At 42.2% G+C, this 20,417-nt stretch overlaps 2 protein-coding genes across 2 annotated transcripts in view; both read right to left on the reverse strand.

The window, feature by feature from the left end:
- mgat4a (alpha-1,3-mannosyl-glycoprotein 4-beta-N-acetylglucosaminyltransferase A) overlaps positions 1-17,069 on the reverse strand; it is a 49,289-nt gene extending 32,220 nt beyond the window's left edge. Inside the window, 2 exon segments of the mRNA NM_001173641.1 lie at positions 15,918-16,502; positions 17,011-17,069. Of these exon segments, the coding sequence (NP_001167112.1) occupies positions 15,918-16,011 (94 nt within the window). The 5' untranslated portion in view covers positions 16,012-16,502; positions 17,011-17,069.
- A 522-nt stretch (positions 17,070-17,591) lies between these two features.
- creg2 (cellular repressor of E1A-stimulated genes 2) lies at positions 17,592-20,109 on the reverse strand. Its single transcript, NM_001139858.1, is given in 4 exon segments — positions 17,592-18,519; positions 18,670-18,783; positions 18,915-19,084; positions 19,601-20,109. Coding segments are annotated over 4 exon segments (861 nt in total). The 5' UTR covers positions 20,036-20,109; the 3' UTR covers positions 17,592-18,377.
- Positions 20,110-20,417: the final 308 nt, after the last annotated feature.

Consider the following 20,417-nt stretch of genomic DNA (forward strand, 5'->3'; position numbering starts at 1 on the left):
TAGGCACTATAGTATTGCCAGCCTAATCTCGGGAGTTGATAGGCTTGAAGTCATAAACAGCGCTGTGCTTCAAACATTGCAAAGAGCTGTTGGCCAACGCAGTAAAGTGCTGTTTGAATGAATGCTTACGAGCCTGCTGCTGCCTACCACCGCTCAGTCAGACTGCTCTATCAAATCATAGACTTAATCATAATAAAAACACAGAAATACGAGCCTTAGGTCATTAATATGGTCAAATCCGTAAACTATAATTTCGAAAACAAAATGTTTATTCTACCAGTGAAATATGGAACCGTCCCGTATCTTATCAAACGGGTGGCAACCCTAAGTCTAAATATTGCTGTTACATTGCACAACCGTCAACGTTATGTCATAATTATGCAAAATTCTGGCAAATTAGTTCACAGGTCGCAACGAGCCAGGCGGCCCAAACTATTGCATATACCCTGACTCTGCTTGCACTGAATGCAAGAGAAATGACAATTTCTATAGTTAAAAGAAATTCATGTTAGCAGGTAATATTAACTAAATATGCAGGTTACAAAAAAAAATATATACACTTCTGTGTATTGATTTTAAGAAAGGCATTGAGGTTTAGGGTTAGGTACATTTTTCACGAATGCGCTTTTGTTAAATCACCCGTTTGGCGAAGTTGAAGTAGGCTGTGATTTGATGATAAATTAACAGGCACCGCATTGATTATATGCAACGCAGGACAAGCTAGTTAACCTAGTAATATCAACCATGTGTAGGTAAGTTAATCACTAGTTATGTGAAGATTTATCTTATAAAAAAAACAATCAATGCTAGCTAGCAACTTACCTTGGCTCCTTGCAGCCACAAGGTCCTTTTGATGCTGCACTCGCGTAACAGGTGGTCAGCCTGCCATGGAGTTTCCTCGTGGATTGCAATGTAATCGGCATCCAAAAAGGCTAATTTCCGATTTTGAAAAATCGGCCCTAATTAATTGGCCATGCCGATTAAAATTTTTTTTTTTTTTAAATTACAAAATAAATGTAAAAAAATTGGGTCGACCTCTAACACCTAGGTAGTCATTTGTTATGCTAACAAGCAAGCAAGAGGTTGCATAGCAACAACATCAACTTCCGGTAGACACGCTCAACTGAAAGGATACTGTTTGTTTACAGTACACTAAAATGACCTAATAGTATATACTACGTAGTATACAGTACAGTGGGGGAAAAAAAGTATTTGATCCCTGCTGATTTTGTACGTTTGCTCACTTACAAAGAAATGATCAGTCTATCATTTTAATAGTAGGTTTATTTGAACTGTGAGAGACAGAATAACAACAACAAAAAATCCAGAAAAACGCATGTCAAAAATGTTATAAAATGATTTGCATTTTAATGAGGGAAATAAGTATTTGACCCCTCTGCAAAAAAATGACTTAGTACTTGGTGGCAAAACCCTTGTTAGCAATCACAGAGGTCAGACGTTTCTTGTAGTTGGCCACCAGGTTTGCACACATCTCAGGAGGGATTTTGTCCCACTCCTCTTTGCAGATCTTCTCCAAGTCATTAAGGTTTCGAGGCTGACGTTTGGCAACTCGAACCTTCAGCTCCCTCCAGATTTTCTAAGGGATTAAGGTCTGGAGACTGGCTAGGCCACTCCAGGACCTTAATGCGCTTCTTCTTGAGCCACTCCTTTGTTGCCTTGGCCGTGTGTTCTGGGTCATTGTCATGCTGGAATACCCATCCACGACCCATTTTCAATGCCCTGGCTGAGGGAAGGAGGTTCTTACCCAAGATTTGACGGTACATGGCCCCGTCCACCGTCCCTTTGATGCGGTGAAGTTGTCCTGTCCCCTTAGCAGAAAAACACCCCCAATGCATAATGTTTCCACCTCCATGTTTGACGGTGGAGATGGTGTTACATTTTAGTCATTTAGTAGACGCTCTTATCCAGAGCGACTTACAGTAGTGAATGCATACATTTCATTTATTTATTTATTTATTTGTATTTATATTTATTTGTATATATATATATATTTTTTTATTTTTTTTTGTACTGGCCCCCCGTGGGAATCGAACCCACAACCCTGGCGTTGCACACACCATGCTGGCATTGCAAACACCATGCTCTACCAACTTAGCCACAGGGAATGTTCTTGGGGTCATAGGCAGCATTCCTCCTCCTCCAAACACAGCGAGTTGAGTTGATGTCAAAGAGCTCCATTTTGTTCTCATCTGACCACAACACTTTCACCCAGTTGTCCTCTGAATCATTCAGATGTTCATTGGCAAACTTCAGACGGGCATGTATATGTATTCTTGAGCAGGGGGACCTTGCGGGCGCTGCAGGATTTCAGTCCTTCACGGCGTAGTGTGTTACCAATTGTTTTCTTGGTGACTATGGTCCCAGCTGCCTTGAGATCATTGACAAGATCCTCCCGTGTAGTTCTGGGCTGATTCCTCACCGTTCTCATGATCATTGCAACTCCACGAGGTGAGATCTTGCATGGAGCCCCAGGCCGAGGGATATTGACAGTTCTTTTGTGTTTCTTCCATTTGCAAATAATCTCACCAAATGTTGTCACCTTCTCACCAAGCTGCTTGGCGATGGTCTTGTAGCCCATTCCAGCCTTGTGTTGGTCTACAATCTTGTCCCTGACATCCTTGGAGAGCTCTTTGGTCTTGGCCATGGTGGAGAGATTGGAATCTGATTGATTGATTGCTTCTGTGGACAGGTGTCTTTTTTACAGGTAACAAACTGAGATTAGGAGCACTCCCTTTAAGAGTGTGCTCCTAATCTCAGCTCGTTACCTGTATAAAAGACACCTGGGAGCCAGAAATCTTTCTGATTGAGAGGGGGTCAAATAGTTATTTCCCTCATTAAAATGCAAATCAATTTATAACATTTTTGACATGCGTTTTTCTGGATATTTTTGTTGTTATTCTGTCTCTCACTGTTCAAATAAACCTACCATTAAAATTATAGACTGATCCTTTCTTTGTCAGTGAGCAAACGTACAAAATCAGCAGGGGATCAAATACTTTCCCCCCCCACTGTATATGTTAGTTTGGGTATTCGAACACAGCTATGCTGTTATAGCAACAAGCTGTGCTTTTGTCTTGAAGCTAAAATGTAATGAGCATAGACAGAAAATAAACCCTTTAATTGTCTGCACATACATGCTTGTGATTTGTTGCATTATTCAAGAGTAATATGGTTTGGTTGCGTTATTCAATAGTGTACTGTGTTTTAGAAGGGTTGTCATTGAACAGTTTGTGCTTACTGCTGATCAAGAATGTCATGTTGCCAGCCACAGCGAAAGGCAGGGACCTAATGTGAATTGAAAAGTAGAATTTCTCACCACCCCGCTCCTCAGACTCCCCTTCATATCTCGCAGCAGGAATAGGGCCTAAGCTTCTTTTACAATTCTCCAGAAAAATGAGGCCCGCCATGCAGTTATCAAAACACTTGTTTCCAAAGCTCAAATGATATCGCACTCTTTTTACAGTTCTACTGGAATATTAAATTATGTCAATCAGATTTTTTAAACTTGAACAATCGTGGTGTTGTGGCTATACGTAGCTTAGAATTAGTTACAACTGTTTCTTACTATAGGCAGTTGGCTGCCTGGCGGTTGCAACATTGTAACTCTCCAATGTGAATAGTTTGCAACCCAAGTGCTACTGAATAAGCATGTTCAACTGAAATGCACCATTTGCTCATGATACACATTCTAGTCTATCAATCCATTCCAAATCTTTATTACGTGTCGCGCACGTTCTGCGCTGCCATGCCATGCATGACACAGGGGAGGCATATGTTGATCTTGCCTAGAGCTAAAGAAATGGGCGCGCTGGCCCTGGTCAGGGAGAATTGAAAATGAATTTAGCAGTATTGATTGTTATTATGCTTAAGCAAAATAACACTGCGTTTGCATTTTGCCATGGCTAAGAACTGCAGGAAATTAGTTTTAAAACTGCAACATTTTCTCATCTTCATGGAGAAATTTGTAGAATTGCAGGAAATGGTCATAAATATCCCTCCCCAAGAAAACCACTTTACACCTCTAAAATGATCCCCCCAAAAAATGTATCAAGCTGCACCGATGGGCCGGCCCACCACTTAAGCCTCATATTGATCCAGAAAAAAAACCTGGTGTGTGTGTGTCTACCCTCATCCTAAAGAGCAAGGCACAAACACTTCACCAGTGTCTCAGGACCAAGGCTCCGGTCAGCACTCTTCCCCCTCGCAATCCTTCCCTCTCCTTCTCCCTCTCTCTCTCCTATAATCTGGGCCCTTCTCATCACTGTCTCTCTCTCACGCTTCCTCTCCATTTGGTCCATCTTAGAAGTTTCTGGCAAGAATCCCTCTCCCTCAGTCAGAAAATACACCACACAACCCATACAGACCACAAAAGTACAAAAAGAGATACACAGGCTCTCTCATTCTGTCTCTGCCTCTTTCCAAGGGCAGCACAATCCCTGCCCCCCCCCCCCCATCTCCCGAGTCAGTAGCATTCGTTTGCCATAACCACGCCTTTCTCTGGCTATTTTGGGACCATTGTGTTTGCAATGAACTGACGAAAGAACGACAGAGCAGCGCTGCTAAGAGAAACATGCCCACAGACGGCGAGAGAGAGACAAGGAAGAGAGAATGGAGGTAGAAAGGTAGAGCGGGAGGGGATTTATTTCAACACGATTCCTTTTTATCCTCAAATGTGTTGATAAGCATATTAGTGATGTTTTCCTTCCTGACACTCTTTACTGGAGGACAAAGGTCTTGACAGCCTCCTGTCTCCCAGCCAACTCTAAGCACAGACCCCAGATATCAGCACTCAGACCTGTTCCCACCGAGCACTTGTTGACCCATATGTTCTGCACTGACCTCCATTGGCAAGGTCTCTTCCTACACAATAAGAGACCAATCAATAGAGCAGCAAACTGCTGAGAAGAACTTCTGTTAGAGATCTTGCAGTCCTACATTCAGAGATCTTGCACTGAGAAGTGCACATTCTTGAGGGTCATCCAGTAGGCTGCTTGACTACTTAGACAGCCAATTCTCATTGCAATTACCGACACACACACACACAAAAAAAATCAACAGTCACCAAAATGCTTACACACAAAACACTAAAACACAGTCCCCCCAAAAATCCAAGAAACATAGGCCTAAAGCCCCACATACAGACAGTTAGCATCAAGGTCTATCCACACCATTCCCAGTGTTCTCTGCATACACTAACACTGACCATTCAAACACTTCACTTTCAGAGTGACTCATTGCCTGTGGCTGACTGAACACCCACACTGAAACGGAAATTACAGAAAGTAGGACCCTGAGTGAGAGAGGGGGAGGATGAAAGACACTAGATAGAGGAAAGAGGAGGCCTTGAGATGAAGATAGCGTGATGGAGGCAGACCTTGAGGGGGATGAAGTCGAAGACTAGCAAAAGAGGCCAAGATTCAGCAGAGAAAAAAAGATTCTCTCTATAAACCTCGTGTTCAAAGACAGGAAGGGGTGTGAGTAAAAGAAGAAGGGATGCATCGTAAAACAAACTCTTTAGGCTTACTTGGATACTCTGTGCATCTACCCTTCACGCCATAAAATGTGACTCGGTTCAAGAAACTAGGCATGTGTCGTACGTCACTTCTTCACAGGAGGCATTTGAACGTAAAAAAGAAATTACAAAAAAATGCATTTTTGGGCAGAAATGCCTTCTGGAATGTGAACTTTCATGTGCCTTAATAACAAAATTGTATGCCATATGCAAATATGAATGCAATTGTTAAAATTATGAGTCTAGTTGGTTTAGCCACGGAAAAATACAGGAACCTTCCCGCTAGCCATGATTGGCTGAGATAATGAGTGGGCTAGACATGCCGAGAGATGAGTTTGGATTGGTCTGCCATGTAGCAGCTTCTGTCTATAACATGAGCTGCTCAGCATGTGTAGGTAATCCTTTCTAATGCTGCTCTTTTTAAAGATATCATGAACTCAACTCTTGCTCTCCACTTTCTGGAGGACCGAGTTTTGAAATCAGTGGAATGCCTGGTGGAAGCAGAGTATGATAGTTAAGGATATGGAGAAAATGCTGGCTTTGACTGCAAATATGAGGGAGTCGAAAAGAGAACACTGAAGGCTGTTGTATAAAACGCCTGTCTCGGGATTACATCTTAAAACCAAGGGCAACCATGGCATCCATGACAGAGGGAGAGAAGCGCTCATCCAAGTTAAAGCATACTGTTAGCTAGATAACGTTAAGTGTATGATCTGTGTACTAATGTAATTTGTATCTCAGTGCCATTTGCATTGACAGTTATAGTCTAATGTTAGCTATCATTGAACCTAGTTGTTTATAAAGTTGGTTTTAGTTGCCTGGTTTGCTAGATTGACATATATTAAATTCATTTTTTTAATGGATGGGTTTATTGGTGTCAAAATATACCAGTTAAGTGACCTTTTGTCCCCAGCACAAGGTGCACCTGTGTAATTATGATGCTTTTTAAATCAGCTTCTTGATATGCCATACCTGTCAGGTGGATGGATTATCTTGGCAAAGGAGAAATGCGCACCAACAAGGATGTGAACAAGTTTGTACACAACATTTGCGAGAAATATTTTTTTTTTGTGTGTATGGAACATTTCTGGGATCTTTTATTTCAGCTCATAAAACATGGTACTGACACTTTACATGTTGCGTTTACATTTTTGTTTAGTACAAAGAGCCAAGAAACACAAGGACAAAGTCTCACTTCAGTAGACTTTCATTTCAAGTAAATTAGACCAACTTTTCTGCCTGTGCGCAGCTCTTCATGTGTGCACAACCTCCAGCCAGGCAGCGCAAGTGGAATAGGGTAATATAGGATTTGTAGTTCTTTGACTGTGCGATTAATTTACCAGCTATGAAACAAAAATGGCAGAAATACTTTGAAAACATTTACTGCAGCATTTATTTTACTATAAATGTGATCGTACGTAACCATTTTATTCACAATGCGAGTTAAATTTTCTCACTGTGGAGCCCTGACCACCTGCCAACGTGGCTTGTGAAATAGACAGCCTACCCGCCAATGCCAAAATCTACCCGCATTTGGCAGGTGTTCATTTTAGGTCTGCTAACCTTACGCATACCAGGGACAGCCACGCTATGGTTCTTCCACCTTGGAGGACCGGCCGCTTCCATTAAAACTAGCATTTCAAAAGAACTTGAAACTAAATGGATGTCAGTGACCCATCTGAGGGACAGGTCAGCAACATTGGGGCGGCAGGTAACCTAGCAACGTCAGCACAAGAACTATTCGTCGGGAGCTTCATGAAATGGGTTTCCATGGCTGAGCAGCAGCACACAAGCCTAAGATCACCATGCACAATGCCAAGCGTAGGCTGGAGTGGTGTGAAGCTTGCCGCCATTGCACTCTGGAGCAGCGGAAACACTCTCTGGAGCGATGAATCACGCTTCACCATCTGGCAGGCCAACAGACAAATCTGGGTTTGCCAGATGCAAGGAAGAAGCCATCTGCCCCAATGCTTAGTGTCAACTGTAAAGTCTGGTAGAGAAGTAATCATTGTCTGGGGATTTTAAAAAAAATAAAAAAATTCATGGTTTGGCACCTTATTTCCAGCGAAGGGAAATCTTAGCGCTACAGCATACAAATGACATAGGTGATTCTGTGCTTCCAACTTTGTGGCAACAGTTTGGGGAAGGCCCTTCCCTGTTTCAGTATGACAATGCCTTCATGCGCAAAGTGAGGTCCATACAGAAATAGTTTGTCGAGATCGATGTGGAAGAACTTGACTGGCCTGCACAGAGCCCTGACCTCAACCCCATCGAACACCTTTGGGAGGAATTGGAACACCGACTGTGAGCCAGGCCTAATCGCCCAACATCAGTGCCCGACCTCACAAATGCTCTTGTGGCTTTAAGGAAGCAAGTCCCCACAGCAATGTTCCAACATCTAGTGAAAAGCCATCCCAGAAGAGTAGAGGCTGTTATGGCAGAAGGGGGGGGGGGCTCCAAAATGAGATGGTTGACGAGCAGGTGTCCACATACTTTTGGTCATGTACTGTGAAAATCATAATTTAGTTTCTTCAATAAATTATAAAATAGTTTAACTGTTTGAAAGCTTTAAAATGGTTGTTTAAATCTAAAAAGGGGTACAGTCATAAGGAGATTGAAATTAAACGGAACAACCCATTTACAAAAACAGTATTTGGTTTCACAATGAGCCACACCTCTCATACACGCGATTTGGAATAGCCTGCCCTCTGCATACAAGCTTAATTTAAACAGTTAGGGTGGTACCAACAGAAGCATGAAAAGAGGAGTGGTGCTTTATGATGTACAATCCTTCCTTGTACATAAGAATCCTTAGTATTAGCCTACATCCTTGCTTTGGTACACTACACACCCAATTTGTCCTTCATTTTGATCCAAGCGATGAAACACTGCTGGCCTGACCTAGCTAAGGCAGTAAAAGCACTTGATTCCCTCGAGAGCTGTGTAGCTATGATACCATTGAGCTTATATAAAAAAAAACTAAATCACTGTGAGGCCTTGGCTTGGAATTTATCTAAAAAGGTGAAAATTAAATTTACACTCTGCTGATAACAAGCCGCTGCCACCCATATAACCTGTTTCAGTTCCACACTAGACTGAGTTAACCTTGGACCAGATACATATTACAGTATTGGATGTGTGTGTGTTTCTGTAACTGAGTTTTGTGAAGAGTAACCACAGAAGCATTTAGTTGGAAGGAACACCCCTATGAACCACGTTGCTTTCGTTATTTGCGAAAAGAGAGTGAAGCAAAAGAGAAAGGAGGGGGAAACAGAAGACGTAGTATGTTAAGATGCCAGCTACATTTTCACAAACACACACACCTTTAATGAGCAGCAAGCAGTCATGGCGGAGCATGTAAAATTGCTTCTAATCAATAAATAGACGAGTCAAACGAGGAAATAATTGACTGCTGAATGATGATCTGTCAAAATACATGAGCATTGATTTTGTCCCCAGCACGCTAGCTTGCATGCAAAACTCAATGGCTGTGGATTTTCATAGCTTTGCTGTATCTGGCTTGAATAACCTGCTATTCTCACACAGCCAGTCTGACGCGATCATTTCTATGGATAGCTATGTCCCCCGTGTGATAGTATGGGGATGGTTGCCATTTATAGCCCTTGCACAAAGAGGAACCTGTTACATAGCCATCTGTGTCAATATCCAGTTTTGAATAGGGCTGGGTGGTATACCGTATTTTACAATATACCGGTATTGATGCACGGACCAGTTTCGGGTTTTACTTTACCTTCTTTAAATGGTCTTTTAATGTTCGATTTGTTAAATGTGATATGCCGTGTGTAACGTCCATTTTTATTGTTCACTCCGCTACGTTAGTCATCCCTCCCTCTCCATGCCGTTTTCCACACAGACCTAGCCCCGTCCCATCACTCAAGGACCTCTGTTGTTGCTTGACCACGAGACACTTGCATTCAGTCCACATGGTCAATGCAGCACAAACAATGTTGATGACAGCGATGCTGGTTTCACTTCTGAATATAAATCCACTAGCTTTCTATAATTACACTAGTTTGTTTCTTACATCTGCAAAAAAATGGCTAGTTTGTCTTCTCTTAGCAAGTTGGGCCTAAATCTTGTTAGACGCCAATGCAAATCGCTAGTTAGCTGGCTAGCTAAGTAGCTAATAAAATGTACTGAGTCAGAGCAAACGTAACTAGCTATAAAGCCTGATAAAACCAGTGATGTTGTAGACCGAAATCAGCATGTTGTTTATGCAACAGTACCTTCTAAATCAAAGAGGAATACGGGAAGCATGAATATGTTAGCTACATGAAGTAGCTAAGAGAAAACATTCAACGTAGCCAAAGATTATAGGGTCCCCTAGGGAACACTTAGGTGTCGACCCTGTCACAATAACTCCTCCCTGACATTTTTTCATTCATTGTAATGAAAAACACTATTCAAAACACCCACTATCAGGAGGTCAACAGATTAATTAGGGACGATTTCAAGTTATAACAAATCGGTAATTGGCATTTTTGAACACCGATTATGGCCGATTACGTTGCACTCCACGAGGAGACTGCGTGGTAGGCAGACTACCTGTTATGCGAGTGCTGCAAGGAGCCAAGGTAAGGTGCTAGCTAGCGTTAAACATAACTTATAAAAAAAACAATCATTCTTAACATAAATCACTAGTTAAACTTGTAATATCAACCATGTGTAGTTATCTAGCTTGTCCTGCGTTGCATATAACCGATACGGTGCCTGTTAATTCATCATCGAATCACAGCCTACTTCGCCAAACTGGTGATTTAACAAGCGCATTCATGAAAAAAAAAGCACTGTCGGTGCACCAATGTACCTAACCATAAACATCAATGCCTTTCTTAAAATCAATACATAAGTATATTTTTTTAAACCTGCATATTTAGTTAATATTGCCTGCTAACATGAATTTCTTTTAACTAGGGAAATTGCGTCACTTCTCTTGCGTTCTGTGCAACAGAGTCAGGGTATATGCAGCAGTTTGGGCCGCCTGGCTTTTTGCGAACTGTGTGAAGAACATTTCTTCCTAACAAAGACAACCAACTTCGCCAAACGGGGGATGATTTAACAAAAGCACATTTGCGAAAAAAAAGCACAATCATTGCACAAATGTACCTAACCATAAATATCAATTTGTTTCTTAAAATCAATACACAGAAGTATATCTTTTTTTAAACCTGCATATTTAGTTAATATTGCCTGCTAACATGAATTTCTTTTAACTAGGGAAATTGCGTCACTTCTCTTGCGTTCTGTGCAACAGAGTCAGGGTATATGCAGCAGTTTGGGCCGCCTGGCTCGTTGCGAACTAATTTGCCATAATTATGACATAAGGTTGTGCAATGTAACAGAAATATTTAGACTTATGGATGCCACCTGTTAGATAAAATACAGAATGGTTCCGTATTTCACTGAAAGAATAAACGTTTTGTTTTCGAAATGATAGTTTCCGGATTTAACCATATTAATGACCTAAGGCTAGTATTTGTGTGTTATTATATTATAATTAAGTCTATGATTTGATAAAGCAGTCTGACTGAGCGGTGGTAGGCAGCAGCAGGCTCGTAAGCATTCATTCAAACAGCACTTTACTGCGTTGGCCAGCAGCTCTTCGCTGTGCTTCAAGCATTGTGCTCTTTATGACTTCAAGCCTATCAACTCCCGAGATTAGGCTGGCAATTCTAAAGTGCCTATTAGAACATCCTATAGTCAAAGGTATATGAAATACAATTGGTAGAGAGAGAAATAGTCCTATAATAACTACAACCTAAAACTTCTTACCTGGGAATATTGAAGACTCATGTTAAAAGGAACCACCAGTTTCATATGCTCTCATGTTCTGAGCAAGGAACTTAAACGTTAGCTTTTTTTATTGATGTATTATATTAAGTTAAAATAGTGTTAATTCAGTATTGTTGTCATTATTACAAATATATATTTAAAAAATAAATTGTCCGATTTATCGGTATCTGCTTTTTTTGGTCCTCCAATAATCGGTATCGGTGTTGAAAAATTATAATCGGTCGACCTCTACTCACTATTATATCCTTATTATAGAATTAAAATAATCATTCTACACTGAACAAAAATAAACGTACCATGTACAAGAGTTGGTCCCGTGTTTCATGAGCTGAAATAAAAAAAATCCCAGAAATGTTCCATACGCACAAAAAGTTTCTCAATTTGCGCACAAATTTGTTTACATCCCTGTTAGTGAGCCTTTCTCCTTTGCCAAGATTATCCATTCACCTGACAGGTGTGGCATATCAAAAAGCTGATTAAACAGCATGATCATTACACAGGTGCACCTTGTACTGGGGGCAATAAAAGGCCACTAAAACATTACGTTTTGCCACACAACACAATGCCACAGATGTCTCAAGTTGAGGGAGCGTGCAATTGGCATGCTGACTGCACAAATGTCTACCAGAGCTCTTGCCTGAGAATTTAATGTTCATTTCTCTACCCTAAGCTGCCTCCAAAGTCATTTTAGAGAATTTGACATCAACTGGCCTAACAACTGCAGACCACGTGTAACCACGCCAGCCCAAGACATCCACAATATTTCTGTCTGTAAAGCTCTTTTGTGGTTAAAAACTGACTGATTGGCTGGGCCTGGCTGCCAAGTGGGTGGGCCTACACTCTCCAAGGCTCACCCATGGCTTGCACCCCTGCCCAGTCATGTGAAATCCATTGAGTAGGGCCAAATGAATTTATTTAAATTGACTGATTTCCTTCTATGAACTAACTCAGTAACATGTTTGAAACTGTTGCATGTTAAGTTTATATTTTTGTTCAGTATATCTCCATGATTCAAACAATTTACCCAAGTGTTTTGCTCTAAATTGAAAGCAAAAAAAAAAAAAGTCGCAATTGCAACAATTAGTAAAAGAATAAAGCCTAGATTGTTTGCCCATGTCGTGCAGCCCTACGTGGCAGTGTGGAAATGATCTCAAATTAGTGCAGGAAATGTTTTACACTGTTCAATTCAACCAAAAACAAATCAGAATGGAGAAAGACAATTGAAATTACTTAGAATGTACACAGTGAATTCGGAAAGTATTCAGACGCCTTTCCTTTTTACATTACAGCCTTATTCTAAAATTGATCAAATAAAAACATTTCCTTCTCAATCTAGACACAACACCCAACAATGACAAAGTAAAAACAGGTTTAGAAATGTGGCAAATGTATTACAAATAAAAAACTGAAAAATCTTATTTAGATAAGTATTCAGACCCAGTGGCCTCCATTCTTAAATGCATTAAGTTAGGAACCACCAAGACTCTTCCTAGAGGGGGAGAAGGGCCTTGGTTAGGGAGGTGCCCAAGAACCTAATGGTCATTGACAGAGCTCTAGAGTTCCTCTGTGGAGATGGGAGAAACTTCCAGAAGAACAACCATCTCTGCAGCACTCCACCAATCAGGCCTTTATGGTAGTGGCCAGATGGAAGCCACTCCTCAGTTAAAGGCACATGACTCCCCTGCTTGGAGGTTGCTAAAAGGCACCTAAAGGACTCCCAGACCATGAGAAACAAGATTCTATGGTCTGACGAAGCAAAAACTGAACTCTTTGACCTGATTGCCAAGCGTCACATCTGGAGGAAATCTGGCACCAGTCCTACATTGAAGCATGGTGGTGGCAGCATCATGCTGTGGGGATGTTTTTCAGCAGCAGGGATTGGGAGACTAGTCAAGAACGAGGGACAAATGAACAGAGCAAAGTACAGAGAGATCATTGATGAAAACCTGCTCAGGAACTCAGACTGGGGGTGAAGGTTCACCTTCCAACAGGACAACATAGGAGTGTCTTGGGACAAGTCTCTGAATGTCCTTGAGTGGCCCAGCCAGAGCCCGGACTTGAACTCGACCTGAAAATAGCTTTGCAGCAAAGATCCCCATCCAACCTGACAGAGCTTGAGAGAATCTGCAGAGAATGGGAGAAACTCCCCAAATACAGGTGTGCCAAGCTTATAGTGTCATACCCAAGAAGACTCTAGGCTGTAATCGCTGCCAAAGGTGCGTCAACAAAGTACTGAGAAAATTGTATATTTAAGATTTATATTTTTTATAAATTTGCAAAAGAATCCGAAAAACATGTTTTTGCTTTGTCATTACGGAGTATTGTGAGTAGATTGTGGGGGGGGAAATAATTATACATTTTAGAATAAGGCTATAGCGTTACAAAATGTGGAAAAAGTCAAGGGGTTGGAATACTTTCCGAGGCCACTGAATACACAAAGGTATGTGGACACCTCTTCAAATTCCGCCACACCCGTTGCTGACAGGTATATAGAAAAAAAAGAAAAAAAAAAAGAAAAAGGCACACAGCCATGCAAACTCCATAGACAAACACTGGCAGTAGAATGGCCTTACTGAAGAGCTTAGACTTGGCACAGTCATAGGATGCCACCTTTCTAATAAGTCTGTTTGTCAAATTTCTACCCTGCCAACTGTAAGAACTGTTATTGTGAAGTGGCAACATCTAAAGCAACAATGACTTAGCGGTAGGCCACACAAGCTTTCCAGATCGCCCAACATCATTGTCCAACCTCACTAATGCCCTTGTAGCTGAATGGATGCAAGTCTCTGCATCAATGTTCCAACATCTCTTTTCTCTGTATATATCAATGATGTCGCTCTTGCTGCTGGTGATTCTCTGATCCACCTCTAAGCAGACGACACCATTCTGTATACATCTGGCCCTTCTTTGGACACTTAAACCTCCAAACAAGCTTCAATGCCATACAACACTCCTTCCGTGGCCTCCAACTGCTTTTAAATGCTAGTAAAACTAAATGCATGCTCTTCAACCGATTGCTGCACGCCTGACTACAATCGCTACCCTGGACGGTTCTGAATTAGAATATGTGGACAACTACAAATACCTAGGCGTCTGGTTAGATTAAACTCTCCTTCCAGACTCACAATAAGCATCTCCAATCCAAAATGTAATTTAGAATCGGCTTCCTATTTCGCAACAAAGTCTCCTTCACTCATGCTGTCAAACATACTCTGGTAAAACTGACTATCCTACCGATCCTTGACTTCGGTGATGTCATTTACAAAATAGCCTCCAACACTCTACTCAGCATATTGGACGTAGTCTATCACAGTGCCATCTGTTTTGTCACCAAAGGCCCATATACTACCCACCACTGCGACCTGTATGCTCTCGTTGGCTGGCCCTCGCTACATATTCGTCGCCAAACCCACTTGATCCAGGTCATCTATAAGTCTTTGCTAGGTAAAGCCCCACCTTCTCAGCTCACTGGTCACCATAGCAACACCCACCCGTAGCACACGTTCCAGCAGGTATATTTCACTGGTCATCCCCCAAAGCCAACACCTCCTTTGGCCGCCTTTCCTTCCAGTTCTCTGCTGCCAATGACTGTAACGAATTGCAAACATCACTGAAGCTGGAGTCTTATATCTCCCTCTCTAACTGTAAGCATCAGCTGTCAGAGCAGCTTACCGATCACTGTACACAGACAATCTGTAAATAGCACACCCATCTACCTCATCCCCATATTGTCATCTTATGCTCTTTTGATCCCCAGTATCTCTACTTGCACATCCTTCACTCCAGTGTTAATGCTAAATTGTAATTATTTCGTCTCTATGGCCTATTTATTACCTTACCTTCCTAATCTTCTACATTTGCACACACTGTACATAGAATAAATCTATTGTGTTATTGACTGTACGTTTGTTTATCCCATGTGTAACTGTTGTTTTTGTCACAATGCTTTGCTTTCGCTTGGCCAGGTCACAGTTGTAAATGAGAACTTGTTCTCAACTGGCCTACCTAGTTAAATAAAAAAAATTAAATAAAAAATTGAGTGGAAAACATTCCCAGAAGTGTGGATGCTGTTATAGCAGCAAAGGGGGGGGGCCAAACTCTATATTAAATGCCCATGATTTTGGAATGAGATGTTCCACAAGCATGTGTCCACATACAGTACATGACCAAAAGTATGTGGACACACTAGGGTCACACACTACTTGTAAATGTATAACTAATTATTAAAAAACATAAAACACCCTCAAACCACCTAAATATTTTTTTTTAAATAACGTGATATATGCTTGTCATATCGCCCAGCCCTAGTTTTGAAGATACTAAAGTATTAGACAGCCAACAAGACCCTCATATGAAGTGCCTGTCTGTTCGTCCGTCTATCTATCTATCACTGCAGTAAGTTCAGTTATAAAATGTGTTGCTAGCTAGCCAGCCTGCTTTCCATTTACCAGTCATAAACAGCTGTCAAAAACGTTAGCTAGCTAGGTTAGCCAGCTGTCAGTTATTGACTTACAGTAATCCAGTGGTAGCTAGCCACTAGCTGTTAACACAACAGCATTCGCTTGCTTACCTTTGCCATTCTGCCAGGCTGTGTACCAAGACAGGCTGAGAAACGACGTGAAGAAAATGATAGCAGTGGCAACCGTTCCATTTCTGAGCCTCATCTCATTTCAGCGATTCTCTCAACGAAGCGCGGGGACCCCGGGGCCGGCGTGCCTCTCTCTCTCGCACTGCCTTCAGGGTTTTTAATCCAGGCAGAGGTCTGTACATACAGTACCTCGCCTCGGGTAGGAACGGGGAGAGGAACGGAGGAGGTTTGAGAAGCTGGGCTAGCTTTAAAGGTGGCTGATGTCTTTCCTAATCGTTCCCGGTCTGTCGCAATGAGTCCACACTCACAGTGTAGTCTCGGTGAGTGAGTGACTTGTCGAGCTATCGTTCCCTCTCGCTTGAGGGTGGTCAGTCACGAGGCAACCCTTCCTACACCGAGGCTTCTGCGCGTTCTACAATCTGAATCTCCCCGTGATGTGAGCATGGTCGGGCGGTATGCTTATTCACCTCCACTCTGGCAGTCCAAATGATGGAGAAACGGAAGATTAAAGATCCTGAACCTTAGTGTTGACGATACGCCTCCTTGAACTTCTGCACTCTGGTGATTCTGGGGATGGCAAGAGTAAGCAGAATCAACTGGTTTGAAACGAAGAGAACATCTGCATTCATCTAGATATCGTTCTTTTCCACTTATCAAAGTTAACAAGCCGCAAACACTGAAGAAAAAAAACTAACGTTATCTCGTTACTGTAGCTGGCACATTTAGAAGCTAGAGGGTAAGAGTTAAGGCTAGTCCTTTCTAGGAACCAGACCAATATGTGGTGGCTGGGCTTCTCCATAGACCTTAACTAGTATCGTATTTACATTTGAGTCATTTAGAAGGCGCTCTTATCCAAGATGAGGTTAAATAGATTCATTAAGACACTGACTTAGTTACACCTACACTAGCGGCTGGTAGGCTAATACATAGCTAGCTAAGTTACCTGTCTGATAAGACCCCCACGCTGGTTATACTATTAACGCTTCTTGAACATGAAATGGTTAGCTAACGTTAGCTACGTGATACATAGCTAAATGGCAGTTTAACAATTAAAAGCGACGTTTGCTACACTTACCCTCTGGTACACTGTTGCAGTCTGAAATATGTGTATACTCGAAGTTGACCAAATTCGTGTTTTGTCACGAATAATCATTGGTTAGGGGGGAAACTCCTTTATCTGCAAAACATTCTGTCAGGCGACGCCAACCGTCTGCCAATGCACGAGGCGCCGCCCACTCGAGGCGCCGTTTGTTGCGGAGTATCAACACACCGCTAACTAGCGCAGCACAGAATTCATGGGATGCGCGAGTAAAACACACGCCTCTCTTCAGCATCAAAATGTGAAAATATACCGTTGGTCAAAAAAACGCTACATTTTTTATAACTAAATATATGAAGCACTACTTCAGGACTGATAGGTCCAGCATTTATTTTGTGGACTATCATTTTATGCCTAAAGAGCGCCACCTTGCGTTCATACGATCATTCTACAGCTGCTAGAGAAATATGCATAATTATGCAGAGCATACCTAAATTAAGTGACCTAATGATAAAAAAAAAATAGAACACCATCAGCTTTACTGGTAGAAAACACATAAGCACCAAGACACACAATGCTTCAAAAATACAGCGAGTGAAAGACTGAAGACATTTCAATTATTTGACCAAATCATTTGTATTATGTTCCCAACATTGCATGTACACAGTTTTACAATCTATAACAATGTATCATTAATTAAACTTCTGCTTTAGATCATGCACAATGTCATTGACAATTACATTTTAAAAGCTGTTTTCTTCAGACTCAGCATAAAATAGAAATGTGACTTGACAGTATGCGGCACTCAACAACATTCAATATCAAAGTCAAGATCTATTGTCCACCAGATGAGTCTACTTTAAGTGGATTGTTGATTTGTCATTGTCTAGCTGTTGAACAGAAGATGGTGAAAAAGCTTGGTGGTAGCATTGGAAAAACATGTTCAAAGCAAATAAATCATTCTGTACATTCAACATCTTTACATAAATAGGAACAATGTCCAGTGTCTGCTTATAGGCATCTATAGCTACTTGTCTTTATATTCACATTCTGTAGATGCTTTCCCTTGAACTGTGGAAGCACTTTAATCAGTTAATGCAAACTGGTTGATATGGGGGACATCTTACATTTAGTTGTTACCTCTACATGCACCATGGTTAGACCACACACACTCAGCCTAGAGAAGATCTAGAACTGAACACCCCCACATTTCTCTTCAAAATATTCCAGAACTAGAGCTTTTAGATCCTACCTTTCTGTTATGTGTTTGAGTGGTGATGAATATGGTCAGAGGACAGCTGTTGTGGCACATAGAGATGCTAACACCCTGTCTTGTATTGGTACACATGTGTCATATTTGGCACTGTGCCGTAAATGAATATAAACTGTGGATGAAGTTCCTCTCAGTAGGGTGTGGCTTTGAAGTAGTCTTCCAGGGGGATGAGCGACACCCCGCCAACCCAATCCTGGAGCCAGACCTGTTTGATCTCCAGCTTCATAAAGAACCAGTTGTGTCCCACTGGCCATTTCCTCATCACAGGGTGTCTGGGGGGAGAGGACAAAAGACAGCATTATACACACACTAAACAAGCAGGATATGTGTAGTCCCCGACTTCCTTACTGGCGAGAGACAATTGGACAGCCAAACACACACAGAACATGTTCAGGGAAGACGAGTGATTAACATGCACACACCTAGAGAACATGGCCTCCTGGGCAAACTCCACCTCCTCTGGGCCCACTTCCACCATCTTGCCTGTCAGGGTCAGTCTGGCACAGCGTGGGTCCTCAGGATCATACACCTGCTGCCTGTGGGAACAGAGCACAATGTGTAACCGTCACACACAGCAAGACTTGAAATGTGCCACTTCAACCTAGCACTGGGTGGGGACCCAAGATTACCCACCCAAGAAAAGGAGGTGGGTGACACTCAGTCCTACCTGCAGAAGTCTCCCTCTGCCTCTGAAAAGGTGAGGGAGGCGAATGGGAAGCTTCTCAGGTCTGCTACAGAGTTGTCCATCTGAGTGACGTAGAAGTAGACAACTCCTGTACTGTTGTCCATTGGGCCATCACTGACTGAGAATATATTCCCGAAAGGAAGGCCCTTAATCTGAGGATACAAAATAAAGTTGTTATTCACCGGACGTGCTTGTTGCACCCTCGACAACTACTATGATTATTATTATTTGACCATGCTGGTCATTTATGAACATTTTAACATCTTGACCATGTTCTGTTATAATATCCACCCTGCACAGCCAGAAGAGGACTGGCCACCCCTTATAGCCTGGTTCCTCTCTAGGTTTCTTCCTAGGTTTTTGGCCTTTCTAGGGAGTTTTTCCTAGGGAGTTTTTCCTAGCCACAGTGCTTCTTTCACATGCATTGTTTGCTGTTTGGGGTTTTAGGCTGGGTTTCTGTACAGCACTTTGAGATATCAGCTGATGTACGAAGGGCTATATAAATAAATTTGATTTGATTTACACAGGTACATACATACAGGCTTCAGACTACCTGGCTGTGGTCTGAAAACAAGGCTTAATAGTACATTGAGTGCTAACGTGCTTCATGGAGCAATTGCAATGCTGAGGAGAGGGCACTTTAAGTAGGTCTACAAGCTTTACTGTACCTTGTCTTGAGTGGAAATGGTGGCGAGATGTCCCCAGTCGCTGTAGTGGGCCATGTATCTGGCGGTTCTCGCCGTCTCCTGATGCGGGGGAGGTGAGGGGGCACTGGCGGGCGCTTTCACCCCCTCCATCCGATAGGAGAACACCCTGGACGCAGATGACACGGGCGCTGCATCCTCCTTTTTCGATTTGACGGTTTCTTTGGGCTTCTCCGCACCATTTCGTAACACGGAGGGCGGGTATGCCTGTTTCCACAGCCCGCTGTTGTCCACTAGCAAAGCGGGGGCGACCTCCTCCTCGGAAACGGCGTCCAGCTCTCCCTCCACCACGACATCGTTGGAGGCGACAGCCCAAGATACTGAGTTTCTGAGAGTGTAGCTCTCACAAAGGCACAGTAGCGCGGCAAATAATGCCAGGGAAAGATGATGTGACTTCATCAAACTGCTGGATATCTACTTTCCTTCTCCAGTTTGTCCTTCAGTCTATGTTTGTGTTTACTGACTCACGTGTGTCTGTGGTGTTTTCATAACACAAGGAGAGGAATGGGCGGAGCCACAAGTTACAAAATTGGTAGACGAGAATTGCCACAGCGCCACCCTCTGGCACGCCAAGGAATAACAGGGTGAATGTTGCCCTCCTTTCTGGATTGAGAAATTCTCTCAGGCCAGAACTATTACTATCCTACTCCCCCTCTATGGTATTTTTCAATAGACATTGAACAAGAGTCATACATGCTGCTTTAAATTTGGTTTGGCAAATTTCATATTTCTGTGCATTGACAGAAAACATTTGTAATTTTATTATTCATCATAAACAATT

The sequence above is a fragment of the Salmo salar genome, chromosome 21, assembly GCF_965601325.2.
Source record: "Salmo salar chromosome 21, fSalSal1, whole genome shotgun sequence".
NCBI lineage: Eukaryota > Metazoa > Chordata > Actinopteri > Salmoniformes > Salmonidae > Salmo > Salmo salar.